We start from the raw sequence: 18,699 nt of genomic DNA on the forward strand, positions 1-18,699 counted from the left end.
TATTTTTTAATTTTCGGTTCAGCTTTGGCTTGCTGTATTTTCACCCCATTTCTATGTGCTAATGCACTGAAGACTTCCTTTGAAAACCATTATGGGAAGAATATTTGTTTGTTGTTGGTCTCATTCAGTTTGTGGTAAAGGAATTATGTCAAGGTTGGTTGGTCTGAAATGAGTCCCACCTTCTTTGCAAAGTCCATGGATCATAATTGTTGGTATCTGTCTTGTTTCCAAGATACGGTCTGTTGGCTCTGTTCCCTTAAAATAAGGATAACCAGCGGGCTCATACAAACACATTTCAAACAACCCTACAATAACAAATGGCTAATCACGAAAAAGGGAGCAAATTCTGGAAGCAGGCTTCCTGGGAGCTAGTTTAAACATTTTTTAAATGACAAATACAGTGTACTTTTGCGGGTTGATATCACTCATTTGACATCAGTTTCAAGTTTTCAGATAACTTATTACAACTTGAGTACAAAACCCTGTTTGCTACCTCCCTTATCAGTGGGTGTAGAATTAGTTGCCTATCTTAGGTACTTATATGGCCCTCATTACAAAAATACAGAGATACCTAATATAATGTATTTCAACATCATTGTGAAATAGAAAAGTTGAACTCCATTTTGCCAGTGGGATACTCTGGCATGGGCAGTCTAAGTGACTTACCCGTGGTAGCACAGGAAAAAATGTGAGATGGGATATGTGGGTTTATGTGTCTGCCCCAAAGTGTCCGAATAGCACCCATCCACGCTAACTAAATAAAAGGAGAAACCACAAGGCATGCAGCTGTCCCACCTTATATTCTCTATTTATTTTTTTTTATAGAATTCTCTATTTATACCAGTTTATATTTTCATTCATGAAAGAAATTAAGCCATGACTCCCTATCGTGCCTGTAGTCATGTCTTTGTTATTTCATTGTCACTGTAAAAAAGCAGGAATTGTAAACACAGAAAACAATGCCAAAATGAAGTTAAGGAAATCTGACGTTAGAACTGACACGCCATCCTGAATTCACTCTCTTGTGTCCCTGTGTGGCTGATTTGTTCACAGTATAAAGATTAGAGTGAATAAAAATCTGCTGCTATAGCCAAAAAAAATGTCACGTGAAGTTCTTCAGAAACATGAGTTTGACTATTTTTGTATTCTGAGGGGGATGACAATACAGAGTCATAAGACTCATTCTTTATATTTGAATTCCTAAAAATAACACGGGAAAATGAAACGTTGCTGTCCCAAACAGGAAGTAAGGCAGTGCTAGAAGGGAAAACTGGCTTACATGACGTAGGCATTTAGCTGGACTTGAAATAGTGATTAGCCTCCTAACATGAAAATAAACATAAAGTTTCCAGACTTTATAGTAGGAGAGAGGAACTGCCTGTTTTCCTTCAGTTTTCAGAGAGGCAGTTTTTAGAGATGTTACTGCAGTGGATAGATTTATGAAAAGCATCAACCTGTTTAATGACATGCAGGATTCATAAGAATTAATTAATACCAAAAATGCTGGCCAAAAATAAGTAAAAAAACCATGTGTAACAGGCTAGGACCCCAAGGGTGGCCCCTGATGCCCCCTGACGGTCATGCTGCTCCTATTATATCCTTGGCCCCTTAAGCATTCTCCCCTTTCTGCTTGCCTGTCATGCCATGATGGAAATAAATACTTAGAAAAGGGAGGCTGCCTTTGGGATCCTTGAGCAAGATCTCATCCACTCCTATGCTTAGGTGTCATTACTCAGCAGTACCTTGGCCCCCGTCTTCTGAGCCCTGAGGGCTTAGTACATGGCTTCAACTGCCCTATACACCTTGCAGATGTCACTGTTTGCTATCTAGCTGTCTGTCTCTGCTTATACTTAGGCACTTCGCCCATCTTAGCTGCTCCTGGGTAAAGCCCTGGGTCCCTCACCCTAATCCTATCCTTCTTGAGGCATTGTGCCCCTGGCTCTGACTCTCCCCTTCTCTGGGCTGTGGGTCCCTAATCCTGTTGGTCTCCAGTGGTGGTCCTCCCAGCCTTCAGTCCCTCTTCCTACACCCTGACCCCACTGCTAGGCCAGTTGAGATCTCTGGCTTCCCTGGCCCCAGCAGTTTCTCAGCTTTTGACCCCTCCTTGACCTTTGGCCCCTCCCAGGCTCTGGCCCCATTCCTAGGCCAGATGAGACCTCCTGGCTCCCTGGCCCTGCTTGCCCTCCTGGGCTACTAGTCCCTGGCTCTGCCTCTCACCCCTTGCAGTCCCTGACTCTCCTTGCTCTCATCACCATTTGGCTGTGGTCCTGCTCTTTGGCTTTGGCCCCTATCTTCTGAGCCCTGGCCCCGTTCCCGGGCCAGCTGAAACCACCTTTCCTCCCTTTGTCTTACTCCCCAAACCACTGGTTTGCTTACCCCGGCTTAGGTGTTTGTCAAGAGCCTAGCTGCCGCCCTGCTGTTCAGGTGTTTTTCACATCTTGGCTGCCAGGATCAGACTACCACCTCAACTCAGGCTTTGGGCTTATATCCTGTTTGGCCAGCCCCTTTTGGGTCCTGTGGCTCCTGATTGCCAGTCTTAAGCACCAGCTGACTGCTCCATCTGCAGTCTGTCTTCTCTTAAAACAGCAGGAGCACCAAGCCTCCTGCTACATGTTAATATGTTTAATATATGCATACATTTTTACATGTTAATAAATTATATTTTAAAACCATTGTCTACCCTACATAGTTTGAACTCTTAAAAAAATTTTGTTTGCACATGATTAAGCTAGATTTACACTGGTTTGAATTAGGTAGTACTGTAATGGCTCCATTTAAGTCACTCCAGTCTTGGATCATTGTAATGGAGACAATGATCTGGCTCATTGCCTTCCGTTCAAGACTGTAGCACTGGCTCTGAGCCTGACTTTTTTTGAGAAGGGGACTATTCTCATGAGCTTTTAGAACCTTTCAAAGTGGATTGATATCTTATTAATTAATAGGTTTGTTTTTTTCCATCATGGACTAAATTCTCTCCAGATGGAGTTATCACTAGTCATTGAGTCCAATTCCTGCAAGTTATTCTGCATAGCTGCCCATAGCTGCCTCACTGCAGTGTCAGTGGCATCATAGCCATAGTTGACTAAAGATGTATTGTTACATCCTTGAAGCTTATGTTCTCTGTCTCCTGTTCTTCTTTCCCCTCCCCTATTCTCAAACTCGTTTTGTACATTAGATCACCAAGTATATGCTTCCTAATTGCTTATGAGCCAAAATTAATAAATAGCCCTTGTGTCATCTTCATGGCTAAAATTGTTCAATAACTCTGAGGATTACATGCAACATTTTACTTTGAAGGACAGAATGTAAGTGTTTGGACCAGTGTGGTCTTCTAAAAGTTTAGAGGGTAGACAGTACCTCTGGCTCAAAAGGAATTTTAAGTTTTGGATGTGTAAACTTCATATCAAACCCTAAATGGTAATGTCCATTATAGTAGGAGCTATAAATGTACAAACAAACAAAAATATATAAACAGAAAATGCATTCATTTCTCCATTCCTAGTTTACAAGTGGAATTAGAACGTGCTACAGAGGAGGTAAGGGCACCAAAAATTAATGTATTTTCTGAAAGATACCCTCATGTATTAGCAGTTGCTTTCAGAAACTGTGTTAGCCCAGGTGAAGTTACATTAATTCAACCTTGTCTTTTAGGGTAATGTTTCCTGCATTTCTCTTTAAATGTAACTGTTTCTACTTTTCTACTGGCTTTTCTGATGCCATGACTTGTAAGTTGCTTGAGATAGTTGCAGGCAAGAGAAAATAAAACAAATAGTTCTCCCTTTTAGATAAAACAAGTTTTTTCTTTATACATCTAGAATTTTGAGACATTATGTCCTGTAGTGAAGCAGGCACATGATGTGTTTTAGAATTCAAATCCAAAGCAAGCACTGTGCATTATTCAAAAGCCAAATCTTAGTGTCTTCCAGATAAACTTCAGAAGGCAAGTTGTTTTGAAAAGAAACATCCATCACTTCAAAATACTCTGCTTTAAATCTGAATGAAACTAAATTCTCAGATCTCTGAATGCTACAGGCCTTTTTGCAGTGATTAGTTGGCTAATACCACTGACTTTAGCTACCATTTAGCTGAAATAATTTTTGTTTCTTTAGTTTTTTGCATTAAAAATACTTTGAGACCTTGCTTTTTCTATCTACTCTGACCTTAGAAAATCCAGTTTAAGCTTGAAAGAAAATGTGTCCTTGTCATAAAAAATGAAATGCATGGTATGTGCTGCCACTCTGAGATATTTCTTGCTTTGAGGGTAGTTCACCATTTGAATAAAAAACCTAAGTGTATTTGAGTGTGACCTTGTATTTCACATCCCTGAATACTACATCAAGATCAGTTCATTTTATACAACTTTTGTATCAAGCAGATTTTATTGACTTTACTCATATTGAAAATCATAATGTGGAGCTGATAAAAATATGAAAAAATGTGTAAAGCCTCTGGTTCAGCTGGGTCCATGTGATCTTGTCTTGAATGGTTGTAATAATGTAATATCACTGAGTCCTGCCATTACTATAAAACACACTGTCCTGAGACTAATGCTAGGATTAGTTGTGCCCTGAAGTTCCACTTGAAGCACCTCTTCTTTTTGTAAGCTACAATACATCTGGATGTATAAATTTATATACATGTATACATCTGTATACCTTTATGATAAAATTCTTCTGCTCCTACAAGTAACTCAAGAAAAGGGATTATGCAATCTTTCCAAAACCATTCAAAGTGTTTCACAGTTTTCATTTGTAAGTAGTCCATTCCTCATTTAAAACAAAGTAACTTGGTAGCAGGTTTTGTCATAATTTTACTTTACAGTGTTAGTATATTTTTTCAAATGCAATATTAAGGGATAAACACCTTTTCCCTAAGAGTGAATATTTAAGCATCATAAGAAACCAAATCTGATTGCTTATGTCCTAAAGTATCCATCAAAGTGCCAAAAACTGCCTGGTCCTATGAATTATTTCTCTACAGGAGTCAAATATGTTAGCATAATTTAAAGATGATGGCCAGCTGGACTTTTCAGATGCAATGAAAGAATAGTATTTCTCTCCAATTTCTCTCCCTGCTTATTGATGTGAAGTGATTTTTGTTAATTAAGCTGGAAGCTCTTAAAGAATCCTACAAAAATAGGTTTAGGATGGATCTCAAGAGGTCATCTAATCTAGTCTACTGCTCCAGGCAAGATCATCCCTGTGTTAAACCATTTCAGTACAACAAAACCCTTCCAATAGATTTGAGTCTCCTTGGAACAGTAATGAAGTTGCAAAGCAGAGACATAGCAGAGTATCTGGACCCTTGTGTTTTGGAGGCATTCAGCATGATGCACGTAACCACAGGTACTCCTGTTGTACGTTTCTTCTACAAAAAATAATGGATTGCAATTTATTTGTGTTTAGGCAAGACTCGGAGGACCTGCCTTCTCCCCACACAATCAGCAAGTGAGCACAGCTTTAAGGGCTTCAACAGAAACCAACTGGCAAATTATCCAACACTCCCTTTGACTAAATCAGTAGAAGCTCTTCAGCAAGGAGAGAGAGAAACCCAACTGAGCTGCATGCATCATGCTCTGAAGAGCAGTGTCAAGCCTCCAAGTATTACAGGTCTGAAGAAGAACCGCAGAAGTTTACCAGTTGCTGTCTGCCGGAGCTGTGAGACTCTGGATGGCACCCAAAATATTGAGATGTGGCCAAGATCTCATTCCCTGGATGACCTCCAAGGAGAATCCAGCACTGACCTTAAGGACATTAGCAAGAAAGTAAACTCTTTTCCTCAGGATTCACTAGATGCATCCAAAAAGACAACTGATTCTGTCCTGCCGCCTCGGGCCCCCATGGGCTGTAGTATAGCAGGCAACTTACTACCTAAGCAGAGTAAAGGAGCTGCTGATTTTCAGAAGGGAAAAGCTAAGGAACTGGTCTGCTCAGCAACAGAGACTGCTCAGTTCCTGCCTAAAAACTGTGAAGCTCACCCTACTTTAGTTACACACACTGTAACAAGGACACATCTGGAAACTCATAGTAAGGGCATTCGTGAGCTTGAAAGGGTTGACTACTCTCCAGTTCTTAAGGAAGGTCTAGGAGCTGAGCAAAAGGGCTGCAGTGAGGCAAGAATGCAGCCCAAAAATCCTTCACAGCCACCACCAGTCCCTGCCAAAAAAAGCCGAGAACGCCTTTCAAATGGGTTATATCATTCCTCCATGCCCCTAAGTCCAGATGCACCAAGTTTGCCAGTAAAAAAGACCATACCATCCATCCCCATCGATTGTCGTGGAGCACCTGCCAGTAGGCCATCTTCTGAGCCAGACCCTGGTACTCCTCCAAGCCCACTGCCACCATGGCTATCTGAGCTTCCAGAGACTGCTTGTGTTCAGCAGCATGTGGTAAAGCTAGGGCCTGTTTCAGCAAGGAAAATCTCTTGCACTAGAGGAATGGATCTGGAAATGTTGATAGACAACAAGTTGCAGTCTGAGGAGATTGATCTCACGGAGGAACCATATTCAGACAAGGTATGGAGAAGTCATTGCTTCAGCAGTTTAACTGTGATATTTACAACAACTTGCTCTTCCTTTATTGCCCTTATTGCCTTATTTGTCAGCAACTGGGCTATTTTTCTATTTGTAAAACTTTACGAAAGGCACCCTACATCTAGTCTGCTCTTTGTGCATCAGGCCTTTCATGCAAAACCTTTTAAAACAAACAGGTATTTATTACCTGGCTTTCCTGAATTTTGCATCCTCCTTGAGCTGAGGAGTTTCAGGGATGGGGCTGTCTCTTTTTCCAGCAACTGGGTGGGAGGGGGAATGGAATCACATCCCCACCTGGCAAGAGAGCTGACAGAGGAATCGCTGGCAGACATTCAGTTACAGGTGCAATGAGATCTGATCTGCGATCTCAGCAATGGTGCCTCCTGCCACGCTTGTGACAAGAGGTGTATTATGGAATCAGATCCCAATTGCGTCCTATTGTCAGTGTAGGGGGAAGCCTGGGATCCCTGCAGAACAAAAAACAATCTTTCAGTTAATGGGGATTAAGACGAGATGGCTTCCTGAGCATCCTTAGGATGCTCTTGCCTCTTTGGGTCGCTGTTGGAGGCAGGAAGCTGAACTAAAAGGAAGTGCTAGATTGATAGTTTTGAATACAATTGCCAGGGCATTCCTAGATTTCCTTTCACATTGCACAAAGAACCAGGAAACCTCAAACTTTTCTGACTAGTTCAGTATTTCCCAACTGAGGTGCTGCAGCACCCTGAGGTACCTTGAGATCCTTTCAAGGGTGCTGCAGGGTGTCACACAATGTTAGCATTGCAAGGTGTGCAAATAGGATTCACAATATCAGCCCAGAGGGCACATCCAGATGAGCACAGCCGTGTGGTATGTGGCACCGCAAACATGTCTGCAGCACCACATAATGCACAGTCCAGTGTTCTCTGCGCTCCAGGGGCGCACTGCCTGTGTATGCGCTGCTCCAGTTTTTTTTTTCCATGGGTTTTTTTGACCCCTGGATATCTGGGTATTTTTTTTGTGGGGGTTTTTTTATCCCTAGATATCCAGGAGTCAAAAAACTCACACAAAAAAAAACCCGGAGCAGCACACGCTCAGGCGACGTGCACTGCTGAAAAGTGAACCCGGGCCTCCCAGAGCCATGCTGTGGCTGCCAGCCAGGCTCTGTGCTGCAGGATTGCCATGGCTGCAGCCCTGGGCGCCCCCCAGACTCTAGGTAAGGCTGGTGGAGCCTCCCCTACCGCTCCAGGGGTAACTTGCTGTGTGCCAAAGCGCACGTGGCACAGGCGTTCCCTGTGGACAAGTAGCTACGGCGCAAGGTGTGCCACTGCTACTTGTCCCCAGGGAATCAAACGTCTACGCTTGTCTGGATGCACCCAGAGATTTCAAATAGGAATCCACCGTGTCCAAAACCTTCTGACCTGTTGCAGTCTTTCTGAGTACTTTGCAACACAAGATTTGTTCTTTCACTTTTCTGTAGTAAAAAAGGCTGCTTGCAGACATTTTAAAAATTCCCCAAAACGGTGCTTTAATTTAAACTTTGCATGCTCCCACGCTGAACCCAGTGCATGCCCAGAAGAGGCATCATGTTATTTGGACCCAGCTCACCTAATGTCTGTTTAGATCGGATGCTTTAGTGGGGCTTTTTTGGCACTTATATGTAATAGCTAATTGAATCATCTTTAGATAAAAGTGCCAGAAAGCTCTGCTGAAGCACCCAGTCTGAACAGACAGAGCTGGGTTGACATAACACACTGCTTCTTCTGGTAAAGCATTTTTTTGTGTTTGTTTTGTTTTTTTAAATGTCTGCAGGCAGCCAAAATGAGTGAAAGCTAAGAGCTGGCATTTTCCAAGGGGTTTCTTGAGTCTAACGCAGGGTGCCTGGAGTCTAAAAAAGTTGAGAACCACTAGACTAACCCTAAAATTATCAGATGATCTAGTCAAATTTAAATAGGAAAATGCTTGCTTCCCTCTGAGGGCAGTGATACACACATGCTCTGGGAGTGCATGAATTGAGCGCCGTTCTAATTAAAGCATCCAGAGCCTGTCATGTATCTGACATGATGAAAAATGGTAGCAGGGGTGCTTTCACTAAAGCTGGTTGAACAAGCTTTAAATGCCCTCATAGGGAAACATGCATTTTCACGTTTAAATTTGACCAGATATTTTGATAGTTTTAGGGTTAGTCTAGTGGTTCTCAAGTTTTTTAGGCGTCAGGCACCCTGCATTAGACTGGAGTCTGCTGGACCATGGTAATTGCCACACTCCAGCAGACTCTATTAATTGAGTTTACTCCAATGCGCTGTACATCAGAGCAGCCTCACTGCATGTGTATAGGTGCCCTGAGTGACCAGAGGCAGATTTTGCTGGAAGTATTAATGGCAGATACAAACTTTAACTGAAATCCAATTGAAGCCAGTGGGAGTTTTGCTGAGCATGCTGAATGGTGAAGGCTACCTGTAGAATTGTCCCAACTCCCCTCTCCCTGCATAGAAACTTTCTAAAGCTAAATGAAACTGCATGTTTTTTAATCCCTGGAGAATTATAGTTGTTCTAATAAAAGATACCAGATTAACCCAAAGAACCTTTTCTGGAGAATCTAATGTTCTCCACAACCCTTTTTGTTTTCTGTGTTTTGACCTGTACTGCTTCTATCTGCCTTTCTTTCCATCTTCCATTTTCCTTTACGGCTGCATGGGAATTTCCAGCATGGCCGCTGTGGAATCCCTGAAGCTTTGGTGCAGAGATACTCTGAAGACCTAGACCAGCCTGAGAAGGATGTTGCTGCAAACATGGACCAAATCCGAGTGAAGCAGCTGAGGAAACAGCACCGCATGGCTGTGAGTGTCTCTGCTCGTTGCTGATAAACACACATTTAATATGAACTAACTGATGGCAAAAGATAATGGATTCGTCACCCTGGATACTGAAGTGCTTTCTGTGTTTACACAACACACAGCATATGCACTGGCAGTACAAACCACCCCTCCCTGACGTTGTGCTGGAGGAGAACTAATTTTCAGGCTGAGATGAATTGAGTTTCCCTGCCTATTCAATTTGTATGGCTGATGAGACTGCTTATGCTGGTATCAACTAATAACAAAAAAGGATAAATGAATAGTGCTTTCTCCAGTTATCAGTTGATGCCCATGGGATGGTGTTTGCTTAGATTGTAGACACCCATTTACTAAGAACTGAAGTGAGTTCAAAGCCATCTCTCGTAAGCTTTTACTGCAAAGGAAAGATTCTAGCAAGCATCTCAGTGTCCACTGCTGCCTCTTCTGAGATGTTCCCCTGCTCTCCACCTTTTCCTGCCCTATTCCCCACCTTTACATGCCTAGTGTTTTGGCTTATCAAAAAGCCATTTCAAATCCTTTTGTGGTTTTGTGTCTGAGAACTTATTCTGAGTTAGAGAGAAAAAAACGAACCAAATGAATACTCTTGTTACCACAGTGCTGGTATAAGAACTTGACGAACGCAGATTTATAGATAGATACCCGTCAACCTGGAAAGACTCACAAGAGGCTACTTCTAGTTTAAATACTTATGAAAAATATGTTGTAGCCTCTTTGTCCCCCCGTTTAGCAGTTTATGAGCTGCTTTTCTCCTGCCACAGTCTTTCATTTAGCATGCCTATTGCAAGACAACAGCATGTGGCAATAAAAATGTGCCTAGAAATGTTGCTACTAAAAAGTCAACATATTGGGAAGCCAGTGCTCTGTGCAGTGATGAATTACCCTCAAGAGCACAGTTAAATTCCTCTTTGAAAGGCAGATGTTGAGATGAAGGAAAACTGGCATATGGGCTACATATGTGTAGTTAATTACAGCAAACATGGCAATGGTGGAAAAGGACAATTACTGTGAATCAGCATGCAATAGCTGGTGTCCCTTTGGTTACACTTTGTTGTTCTCCAAACACTGACAGCAAATGGAAGACTCTTGCTGGTCTATGCATCTCCCAATATATGTTAGACATGTAGATACCTGAAGTTAGAAGGGAAGCTGTGTTTGGATTTTGCTCAAAATTCGGACGTTGTGAAATAATGAGGAATGTGTGCATGGATTTCCAGTAGCTTAGCAGTAACTTCAAGCTGATGCTCATGCATGATGGGATAGGAAAGCCTGAGGTCAGTGTCAGATGTTCTTAAAATGGTGGCATTCCTCTGCTGATGTTTGGGGAAGTCCTTTTAGTGACTGTAGGCCAACAGTTACTAACAGTACCAGTGTTTAAATTGTATCCTTTTAACTATAGGGATACAAGTTATGATCAGATGGGCAGATCACAGCAGTACCTTGGGAACTAATTAAAAAGAAGAAAATGGGTGACTGGTAGACTACCTTCCGGTTAACATGGGCAAACAACATTTTGCCACTGCAGGCCACTGCTTGCTATCTAGTCTGTACTATGGACCAGACCCCTGCAACTTCTTGGCAATCGGCAGATGTCACATTGGGAATAGATAGACAAAGGCAGGCACTAGAACCCTGGAGATGCTGCTTCTGGTGTGGCAGCAAGACTACACTGAATGCGGCAGACAGTAAGACCCTGGGGATGCTTCCTCAGCTACTCAAGCTGGTCCAGGCTGCTGATTTCCTAAGATGCCACAGGCTGGATCTAACCTCTTCATGGGCCAACTTGTGGGCCGTAGACTGTCAACCCCTGGGTTAACATAGTACAAGAGAAATAGCTATCAAAATATCCCTTTTCACAGACTCATGGACAATAGGGCTAGAAGGGACATCAAAAGGCCATCCAACCCACCATTATGTTCCAGGAGAAGATCAGCTATACCTAAACCATTCCTGACAGATATGTGTCTAATCTGCTCTTGAAAACTGTTGCTGACCCAATCTCCCTAGGTAATCTATTCCAGTAGTTCATTATAGTTAGAAAGTTGTTCTTTTTGTCATGTCTAGCCTAAATCTCAGTCATTATAATTTCAGCCTATTACTTCTTGTCCTATTTCCAGTGAACACAGAGAACAATTTGTAACCTTCCTGTTCTATCAAAGTATTGCAGCTTGAGGGGAACAGAAGTTCAAACTGGGAGTGAGAGAGGGTTACATTTTGCATTCTGTCTTTGTCCAGATTCCAAGTGGAGGACTTACTGAAATCTGCCGAAAACCCGTATCCCCTGGACATATCACCTGTATATCTGAATGGCTGGTTTCCATTGGCCTACCCATGTATTCCAGCCCACTCACAGAAGCAGGCTTCAACACACTGAGTAAAGTGCCTTCTCTCTCACAAACTTGTCTTCAAGAAGCTGGCATCACAGAGGAGAGGCACATAAGCAAGCTCCTGGCAGCAGCAAGACTCTTGAAACCCCTCAATCCAGAGGCAATCTAACATGCTCTGGAAGGTGGTGCTGTCTGGTCGGGATCCCTGCTGCTTCTTACTGCACCAGTTTTGCCTAAATTTCTCCACACAGCAAAAGGGATCAAGCAAGCAGATCCCAGGAACAGGCAAATATCCTCTTCAGAAGATCTAAGACCTTCCTATTTCTGTCTTTGGCAACTAAAGGAGAAAAGAAACAACCACCAGGTAACAGAGGTGTGGTACTTCATAACTCCCTCTCCCCAAAGAAAAGACATAGCAACAGAATATTGCCAGTTCTTAACGTGCAGGGGGCTGGCCCAAGGCCCTGTGGGGGCTCAGTGTGGGATCTAAGCCTAAGGGTACCCTGGCAGGTTCTTCCCAAGTTTTTGGAAGCCATGCCAGTTTTAAGTCCTTATTCGGTGGAGAGGTCCCTATGAATGAGGGGTTTGTAAAATGCTGGACTCCGGGTACCTAGAGTCCGTTCTGAATGTTATGAACAAGTTGAAGTGCAACTCACGGTAGAAGCTGATTTGCAAATCTGGTTGGGTTTTATTTGTTTGTTTATTTGTTTGTTTTAGCGATCAAGTGCTTAAATACATACCCTTCTCATCCTCTGTGTTGCTTGGTATGGTTCCTCTAGGCTTAGAGCCTTCAGTGAGGCCAAAGTAATGGACTGGAATTAGTTTACAAATATTGACCATTTCTGTTGCTCCTGCACAACTAACCTGACAAACTAAAAAAAAATATATTCCTTTTTTTTTGTACAGAATGGAGATCATTTTTATAACTGCTTTCTAGCAATCAGCTTTTTTATTTGCCTTAAAATAAGCTTGCAAGCAGTTACCTTGTGCTCACTTACCTGTGTCCATGTTTCCCAAGCCTTGCTTCATCCTGCTGTTGTTACATGGCACTTAGGGCGATTTTCAGCTAAAGCTGCTTTCATAAATTGTCTCATTGTAACATCTTCTGTCTTCTTGTAGAGGTGCTTTTGCGAGTGCAGGATTATGCTGGGTTTTGGGTGTTGGGATAACTACTTTTTCGCTGCGGTCTACATTTGTTGTTGTTACTAAAATGTTCAAGATATCTTGCCTTGTATATATGTAACTGCTTTTCATTTTAATCATATTTTGTGTACTGTGTTATATTGTCAATCATTACGCTGCAGCTTTGACTTGGTATCCTGACCATATCAATCCCAAACATTGTTTACTTTAAATGAAAGTTTGCCCGTGGGAAATAAAAATGCACTGAAAAAACAAGCTGTGTCCCATAGAAAGTAATTTCACTGCATGGACAACCCCCTTCTCATATTTTATGCATTACCTTGTAATTTTACAAAAACTGATGTCCACCATTATTAAGTGTTGAAATTTCTTCTTATTGGAAGAAAGTATTGTTCTGGAATGTTGGACAAACCATTTTTGTCCATAATAGGATGATTCTATTTTCTGCCTAAAACAGTGTAAACTCTTCCATTCCCATGTGTGGATACTGACAGATTTTATTTTTATATGTGGGCACACATTTTATATACCAAATACAGATCATCGTGAATAGTATTTAACTAGATCTTTCTTAGTGTCTATATTCTACGTCTGTTTGTTTAACTTCCAGTATTGCCAGCTCTTCATGATAGACAGAGCAGCCTTTGCTTTTGCAGGTAAAGTGAGGGAGCTAGTATAGTGAAGTGAGCACAGGCATAGGAACTTGCTTGTGTTACCGAATCTTCTGCCAACTTACTATGTGACTTTGGGCCAGTCACTTCATCTCTCTGTGCCTCAGTTACCCCACACATGAAATGGGGCCAGTGAAGCTTCCCCTCCTTGACAAAATGCATTCAGACAGGTGAATGAAAATGATCATTAAGTGTACAATTCTTTATTAGTGCCAACCCTGTTTTGAGTCAGAGGTGCTGTGCATTTTACCTAAGTCAATACTTTTACTCTGAATGTGATGCTTAGGTGTTAGTTTTACCTACGTAACTTCCAATGTCACCAGCCCCGACTATTTTTGCTGTGATCACAGTACTAAATTCTTTCCTCAGAACAACATACCAATGTATCCAAGATAACTGGTTTACTAAAGTAACCTGAAATTTTTCTGGCTCCATAGCTCCTCTGGATTTTCTCTAAAATGTTGTTAGTGTGTTGTTCTGAGGGAGTGGATAACAAGTCAGCTTTAGTGTGGCACTACCAGGCAATGTTTGACATAATGGGATATTTTCCACAGGTGGCTGAAGCCTTAGAAAGTAGTGTGGGCCTCAGTTTTCTATAACAATGACTGTTCTGTCATCCCTCTCTGAGACTTGAAAGGAAGCCAATAGAAAGCAGTATCTGGAAGGAAACTTGAGATATCCAGGGATGCCGTAGAGCTCAGTAATAAGTTAGACTGGAGTGTACTTGTTAGGGGTGAGGTGGGCAGCTTAATGCAGAGTTTGAATATGAAATGTTGTCTGATATGGAAGGAAGAAGACTTCCACTTACTATGGGGAAGAAAAGTAACAGTAGAAAAATCCCCAACTTTAATTTCTTTTTGTTACCTGACTAATATCAGAAGGAGATATCTACACCAGAAAAAGAAACGGTTCAAATCTCTGAACCTGTCCAAGTGCCAAATAATCTTTGTAATGCCTATGCCTTTTGAATGATTGCATAGCATGGGGAAGTCATATCACACCCATCTGAGCCGGCTTTGAATAGCTTGATTTTTTTTGTTATTTTTAATATTGCTTTTCTGATCTGGTTTTCAGATTGTGCTATTTGATCATTTTTTAGTTGAAATTTTAATATATATTTTGATCTAATAAAGGCCTTAAATTTCTCAGTGTGAGCTTCTCCTACTGAGGTTTCAGGGACCTGTGGAGCTCAATGAACAGGTAAGGGATTGTGTAGTGAAACAGTGACCTAATCCTTATCATTTCTCCTTGAAGTGGAGCACTCAAAATACAAGCTAGTTTGTTGGCTGTCGTGAAGCACAGTAGAAGCCTGCTGAGAAAAATCTTGCTCTGCTCTGTTCAAGACTGTTATGTATCCACTGTGTACAATTCTAACTTGAAAGACTATTCGGTAAAGGAAGCAGCAAGCGCACATTTATAAACAAGCAACATTACTATTGTAAGCTCCTATTAATACACCTTAATCACTATCTGAGTAGCTACAAAGTTCTAAATGTCCCAGACGCTGTGCTCTTTTATGAGTCTGGTTTTGGATGCAAATGGGAGCATTGACATATAATCAGAGGCATTAAGTGTTATGTTATTCAGCCAGGTCATCGTCCCTAAGAGCAGCAATAGAAGTCAAATCACCAAGTCATGGCTGTGCAGTTGTACTGTATTATTTTTAGAAGAAATAATACTTTTGTCCAAGATACTTTTATCCTTAATTGACATCCTCTGGGTAAACAAAACTGTCAAGCAAGTTCTGTAACAACTAACAATGTTGCACTTTCTGTATATGAAATCAATATTTAAATAACTTATTTTTCTCCATTTGCTGTTCTTAAATGATGTAAGTAGCTGTAATATACCAGTACTCAAATGTCCTTGCAGTTGCTTCAACCCAAGAAAGCTGTGTATTGTAAAGAAAAAAAACAACAAAAAACAAATTATGAATGTGTAAAGATTATTGTGCTGTTTCATTTAGCAAACAAAATGGTTGACAAAAGGGTTTTCCTGTGTATCAAACTTGTCTATAATTATATGTCATACTGTTCATAGACAAAAAGTAAATAAATTTACTCAGTCTCATATGTCTCTTATTTTTTATTTTATTTTTTTTGAACTCCTAATTCTCAAAAGTTGACTAGAATGGAGAAAGCTGCTGCTGCTAGTTGAAAGAAGAGTAAATCAAAATCTTACTGTGATTTATTTTCCCCAAAAGAAGCAAGGCTTGGATGGTAATGTATTTTACTGGACTAACTGTATAGGTAGGGGAGAGGTTAGACAAAGTTTCAAGTACAAAATACCCTTCCCCTCCCTCAGAAGAAGATGATACAGCCTAAACTGAATACCAGGTAAATTCCTTTTGTTTAACTTAGTGGTGCTCAGCCTCTGGCCTGCGAGTTGAATTTGGCCTATGGGACCATGTCATCTGGCCCAAAGGGCTCCCCATAGGTCCAGAAATTTGGCAGCAGAGGAGCGGTGGCAGCATTAATTGCTGTGGCTCTGGAATCTGTGGCAATTAATGCTGTTACCACTCCCCCGCTGCCAAATTTCTGGACCCGTAGGTCAGATGATGGGTTGTGAACACATAGGGTTGGGCCATGGCTGGATCCAACGTGCAGAGTCAGTTCATTTCATGGGTTTGGGCCACAGCCAGATCCAGTACACTGACCCCATGCTAGACCAACCCTGCCCATGGGATCCAGCCCGCAAACCAACCCCACTAGCCAGTGGGGCTGGAAGGTTGAACACAACTGGCTTAATTCAATAATGTAAATGAAAATGGTCATTTAAAGAAGAGGAAGAGGGCACTATACCTGGTGAACAAATAGAAGCTATCAGAAGTAGTTATGCATCTAGTAAAGGGCAGGTGAAATAGAGTCACCAAATTACATACAAGATCATTCAAAAGAAAAAAGGGTCATTATTATGAGCTGCCAGGCATAAAACACTAATTTTTCCCAACTATATAACTGGTCCAATAAAAAACATTACCAAACAAACCTTCCTTTTCATATATTTGTTGGACTGTGACAGCTACACCACCCTTTCTCTGACAGTATACAGCCATGATTTTCATAGCTGAGTACCTCATGTCAGGCATATGACTATTTTTATGGGTGCTGCATGCTTCAGTATGTGTTGTAGATGTTCATGATACTTGAAAATTAGTCAGTTTTTTAGGTGACTAAAGGACCAGATTCATAATAGGAACTACATGGGCAAACACCTCGTGGGGCAGGATGGCTCCTTCAGAGAGTTTGATTTAGAGGTCTTCAACTATTTAGATGTCTTCCATGGTTTGAGGCCACCTGAGTGGTCAGGTAAAGACCTTCAAGCAACCTGGTCTTTTTATAAATGGTTGACAAGCAACTCCAGAGATAATTATACCCATAGGGATCAGGTAGGTCCTTGCAAATCAGGGGAGAGAAACTGATTTATGCTAAAATGCTTTGGTTTTCACTTGGAGTAATTAAAACCCAGTCCCAAAGAAATGGGACTGAAGTCCTGTGCTGCCTGGAGTACAACAAGAATCAGTGGTCAGACTGGATCTGGCAGCTTTGGAAGACCTTTCCATTCATGTAAAGCTTGGTACTGATTTTTCTTCTGTTAGAAGTCATGAGCACAATTTTTTCTCCAATAGCAAAAAAAAAAAGAAAGAAAGAAAAAAGAGGAAAAAACACTCCAATATGTAGAAACTATTGGATAAAATGAGAATGAGCTCAAACCTAATAAAACCAAATATTCTTTAACAGAGAAGTTTATTTGAGCAAATCCTGTCAGGGGTTCAACTGTCAGGTCCAATCTGGGTCAATTTAAAGTAATCCTAAATTTGATTTCTATCAGTTTAAGAAACCCTTCCAAGAAACAGTCATGCAGTACATGTGCCACTTTACACATGTTAATAGAGCTGTCACTTTGAAGTATTATTTAAGCCTTTTATCACTGCCTTCCCTGAAAGCATGATTTCTTGTGTGAACTCAAACCATGCGACTCATTAAAGGCATCCATTAAAACTACACGGACTTCACAATGGCATGAAATTAACATTTGTCTTTCTACACTGTTATCCACTCCCATTAGTTTTATAGAACCCGAACACATATTAGCCACTTTTTTTGATGAATAAAAGTGATCTTGGGCCAACCCAGGTCCCATTTACTGGGCCCACAATCCCCTCCCTGAAAAACATTATGATTCAAGATTAACAGTCACTCGTATCTTGATCGAGGAGTGCATAAATGAAAGGTAACAGACTAGGTCCACCTAGTGCTCATGTGGGACCTTACTGCTCATGTAGGAATGAATCTAAGCGCAAAGTGTAGACTTTCTAAAATATTACTCAGTTTGTCCCTGCACTTGGCAGTTCCTAAGTTTCCACCTGTAAAGTTTCCTAGGCTCCAAAATGTTTAATCAGTTCACATTATGCCTAGAACTGTTAAGACCTGAAGGTGCTACACAGCAAGGCTACACAATCGAAGTCCTGTCAGTGTTTCCTTGCCTAACTACAGAAGCCTAACTTGGTAGGGATTCTCTGAGTACATCTATTAAATCAACCGTGACAGAAGGTAGATGGTGCCTTACTTTTGTCCAGCAGCTCCATGTTCTAAGCTTTCATCCAACATGTGAAAGAGCCAGATTCAATGCCTTCTTTGGTCTGTGTGGATCTGAACCTTCAAATCTCCTCTCCCAAATTAATGTCTAGCTCCTGTATTATAGGGTGTTCTCAGGTAAGTGCCTGCCAAAAGTGCCTTCTGTTGAATCTGTTCCAGTTGATATAAAATAATTAAATATTGAGTGAGAGGGCAAGTGAGTACTTGAACATGATGCTATAACCTCATAAGGCACTTAATTTAGAGAAAGGTAGACTTGGGTTCCAGCCCCAACTCCAGTAAATCCTTAATGGAACATACTTAACCATTCATTAGGTTGGCGTAGGCACTTGACTACAGCTGTGGGCTCTTGTAGAGGTAGATACCTCCCTGCAGCCCAAAGTAAGATGACTGAATTATTGAATGGGGCCTGGGGCTCTCTTGAGCATCTCTTATAACTTGGGAAGCTTCCTCTTCAGGAGACTGGTGTTTTTGGATCTCATTTGTACACAATTAACATTTCCCACATGGAACCCTTGGTGCCCATTAAAGAGCTCTGGACTCTGCCAAGTAGCAAGACAGCTAAAAGATAGTCCTTTCATGGACCTAGCCAAATGT

At 41.4% G+C, this 18,699-nt stretch overlaps 1 protein-coding gene across 3 annotated transcripts in view; it reads left to right on the forward strand.

Annotated features, from left to right (window-relative positions):
• SASH1 (SAM and SH3 domain containing 1) overlaps positions 1–15,574 on the forward strand; it is a 141,816-nt gene extending 126,242 nt beyond the window's left edge. For all 3 annotated transcript variants that reach the window (XM_006038352.2, XM_025194851.1, XM_025194852.1), the window contains 3 exons: positions 5,406–6,514; positions 9,217–9,348; positions 11,599–15,574. In XM_006038352.2, coding sequence (XP_006038414.2) covers positions 5,406–6,514; positions 9,217–9,348; positions 11,599–11,859 — 1,502 coding nt within the window. In that variant the 3' untranslated portion in view covers positions 11,860–15,574. The remainder of the gene's footprint in view (positions 1–5,405; positions 6,515–9,216; positions 9,349–11,598) is intronic.
• Positions 15,575–18,699: the final 3,125 nt, after the last annotated feature.

The sequence above is a fragment of the Alligator sinensis genome, unplaced genomic scaffold (assembly GCF_000455745.1).
Source record: "Alligator sinensis unplaced genomic scaffold, ASM45574v1 scaffold179_1, whole genome shotgun sequence".
Taxonomy (NCBI): domain Eukaryota; kingdom Metazoa; phylum Chordata; order Crocodylia; family Alligatoridae; genus Alligator; species Alligator sinensis.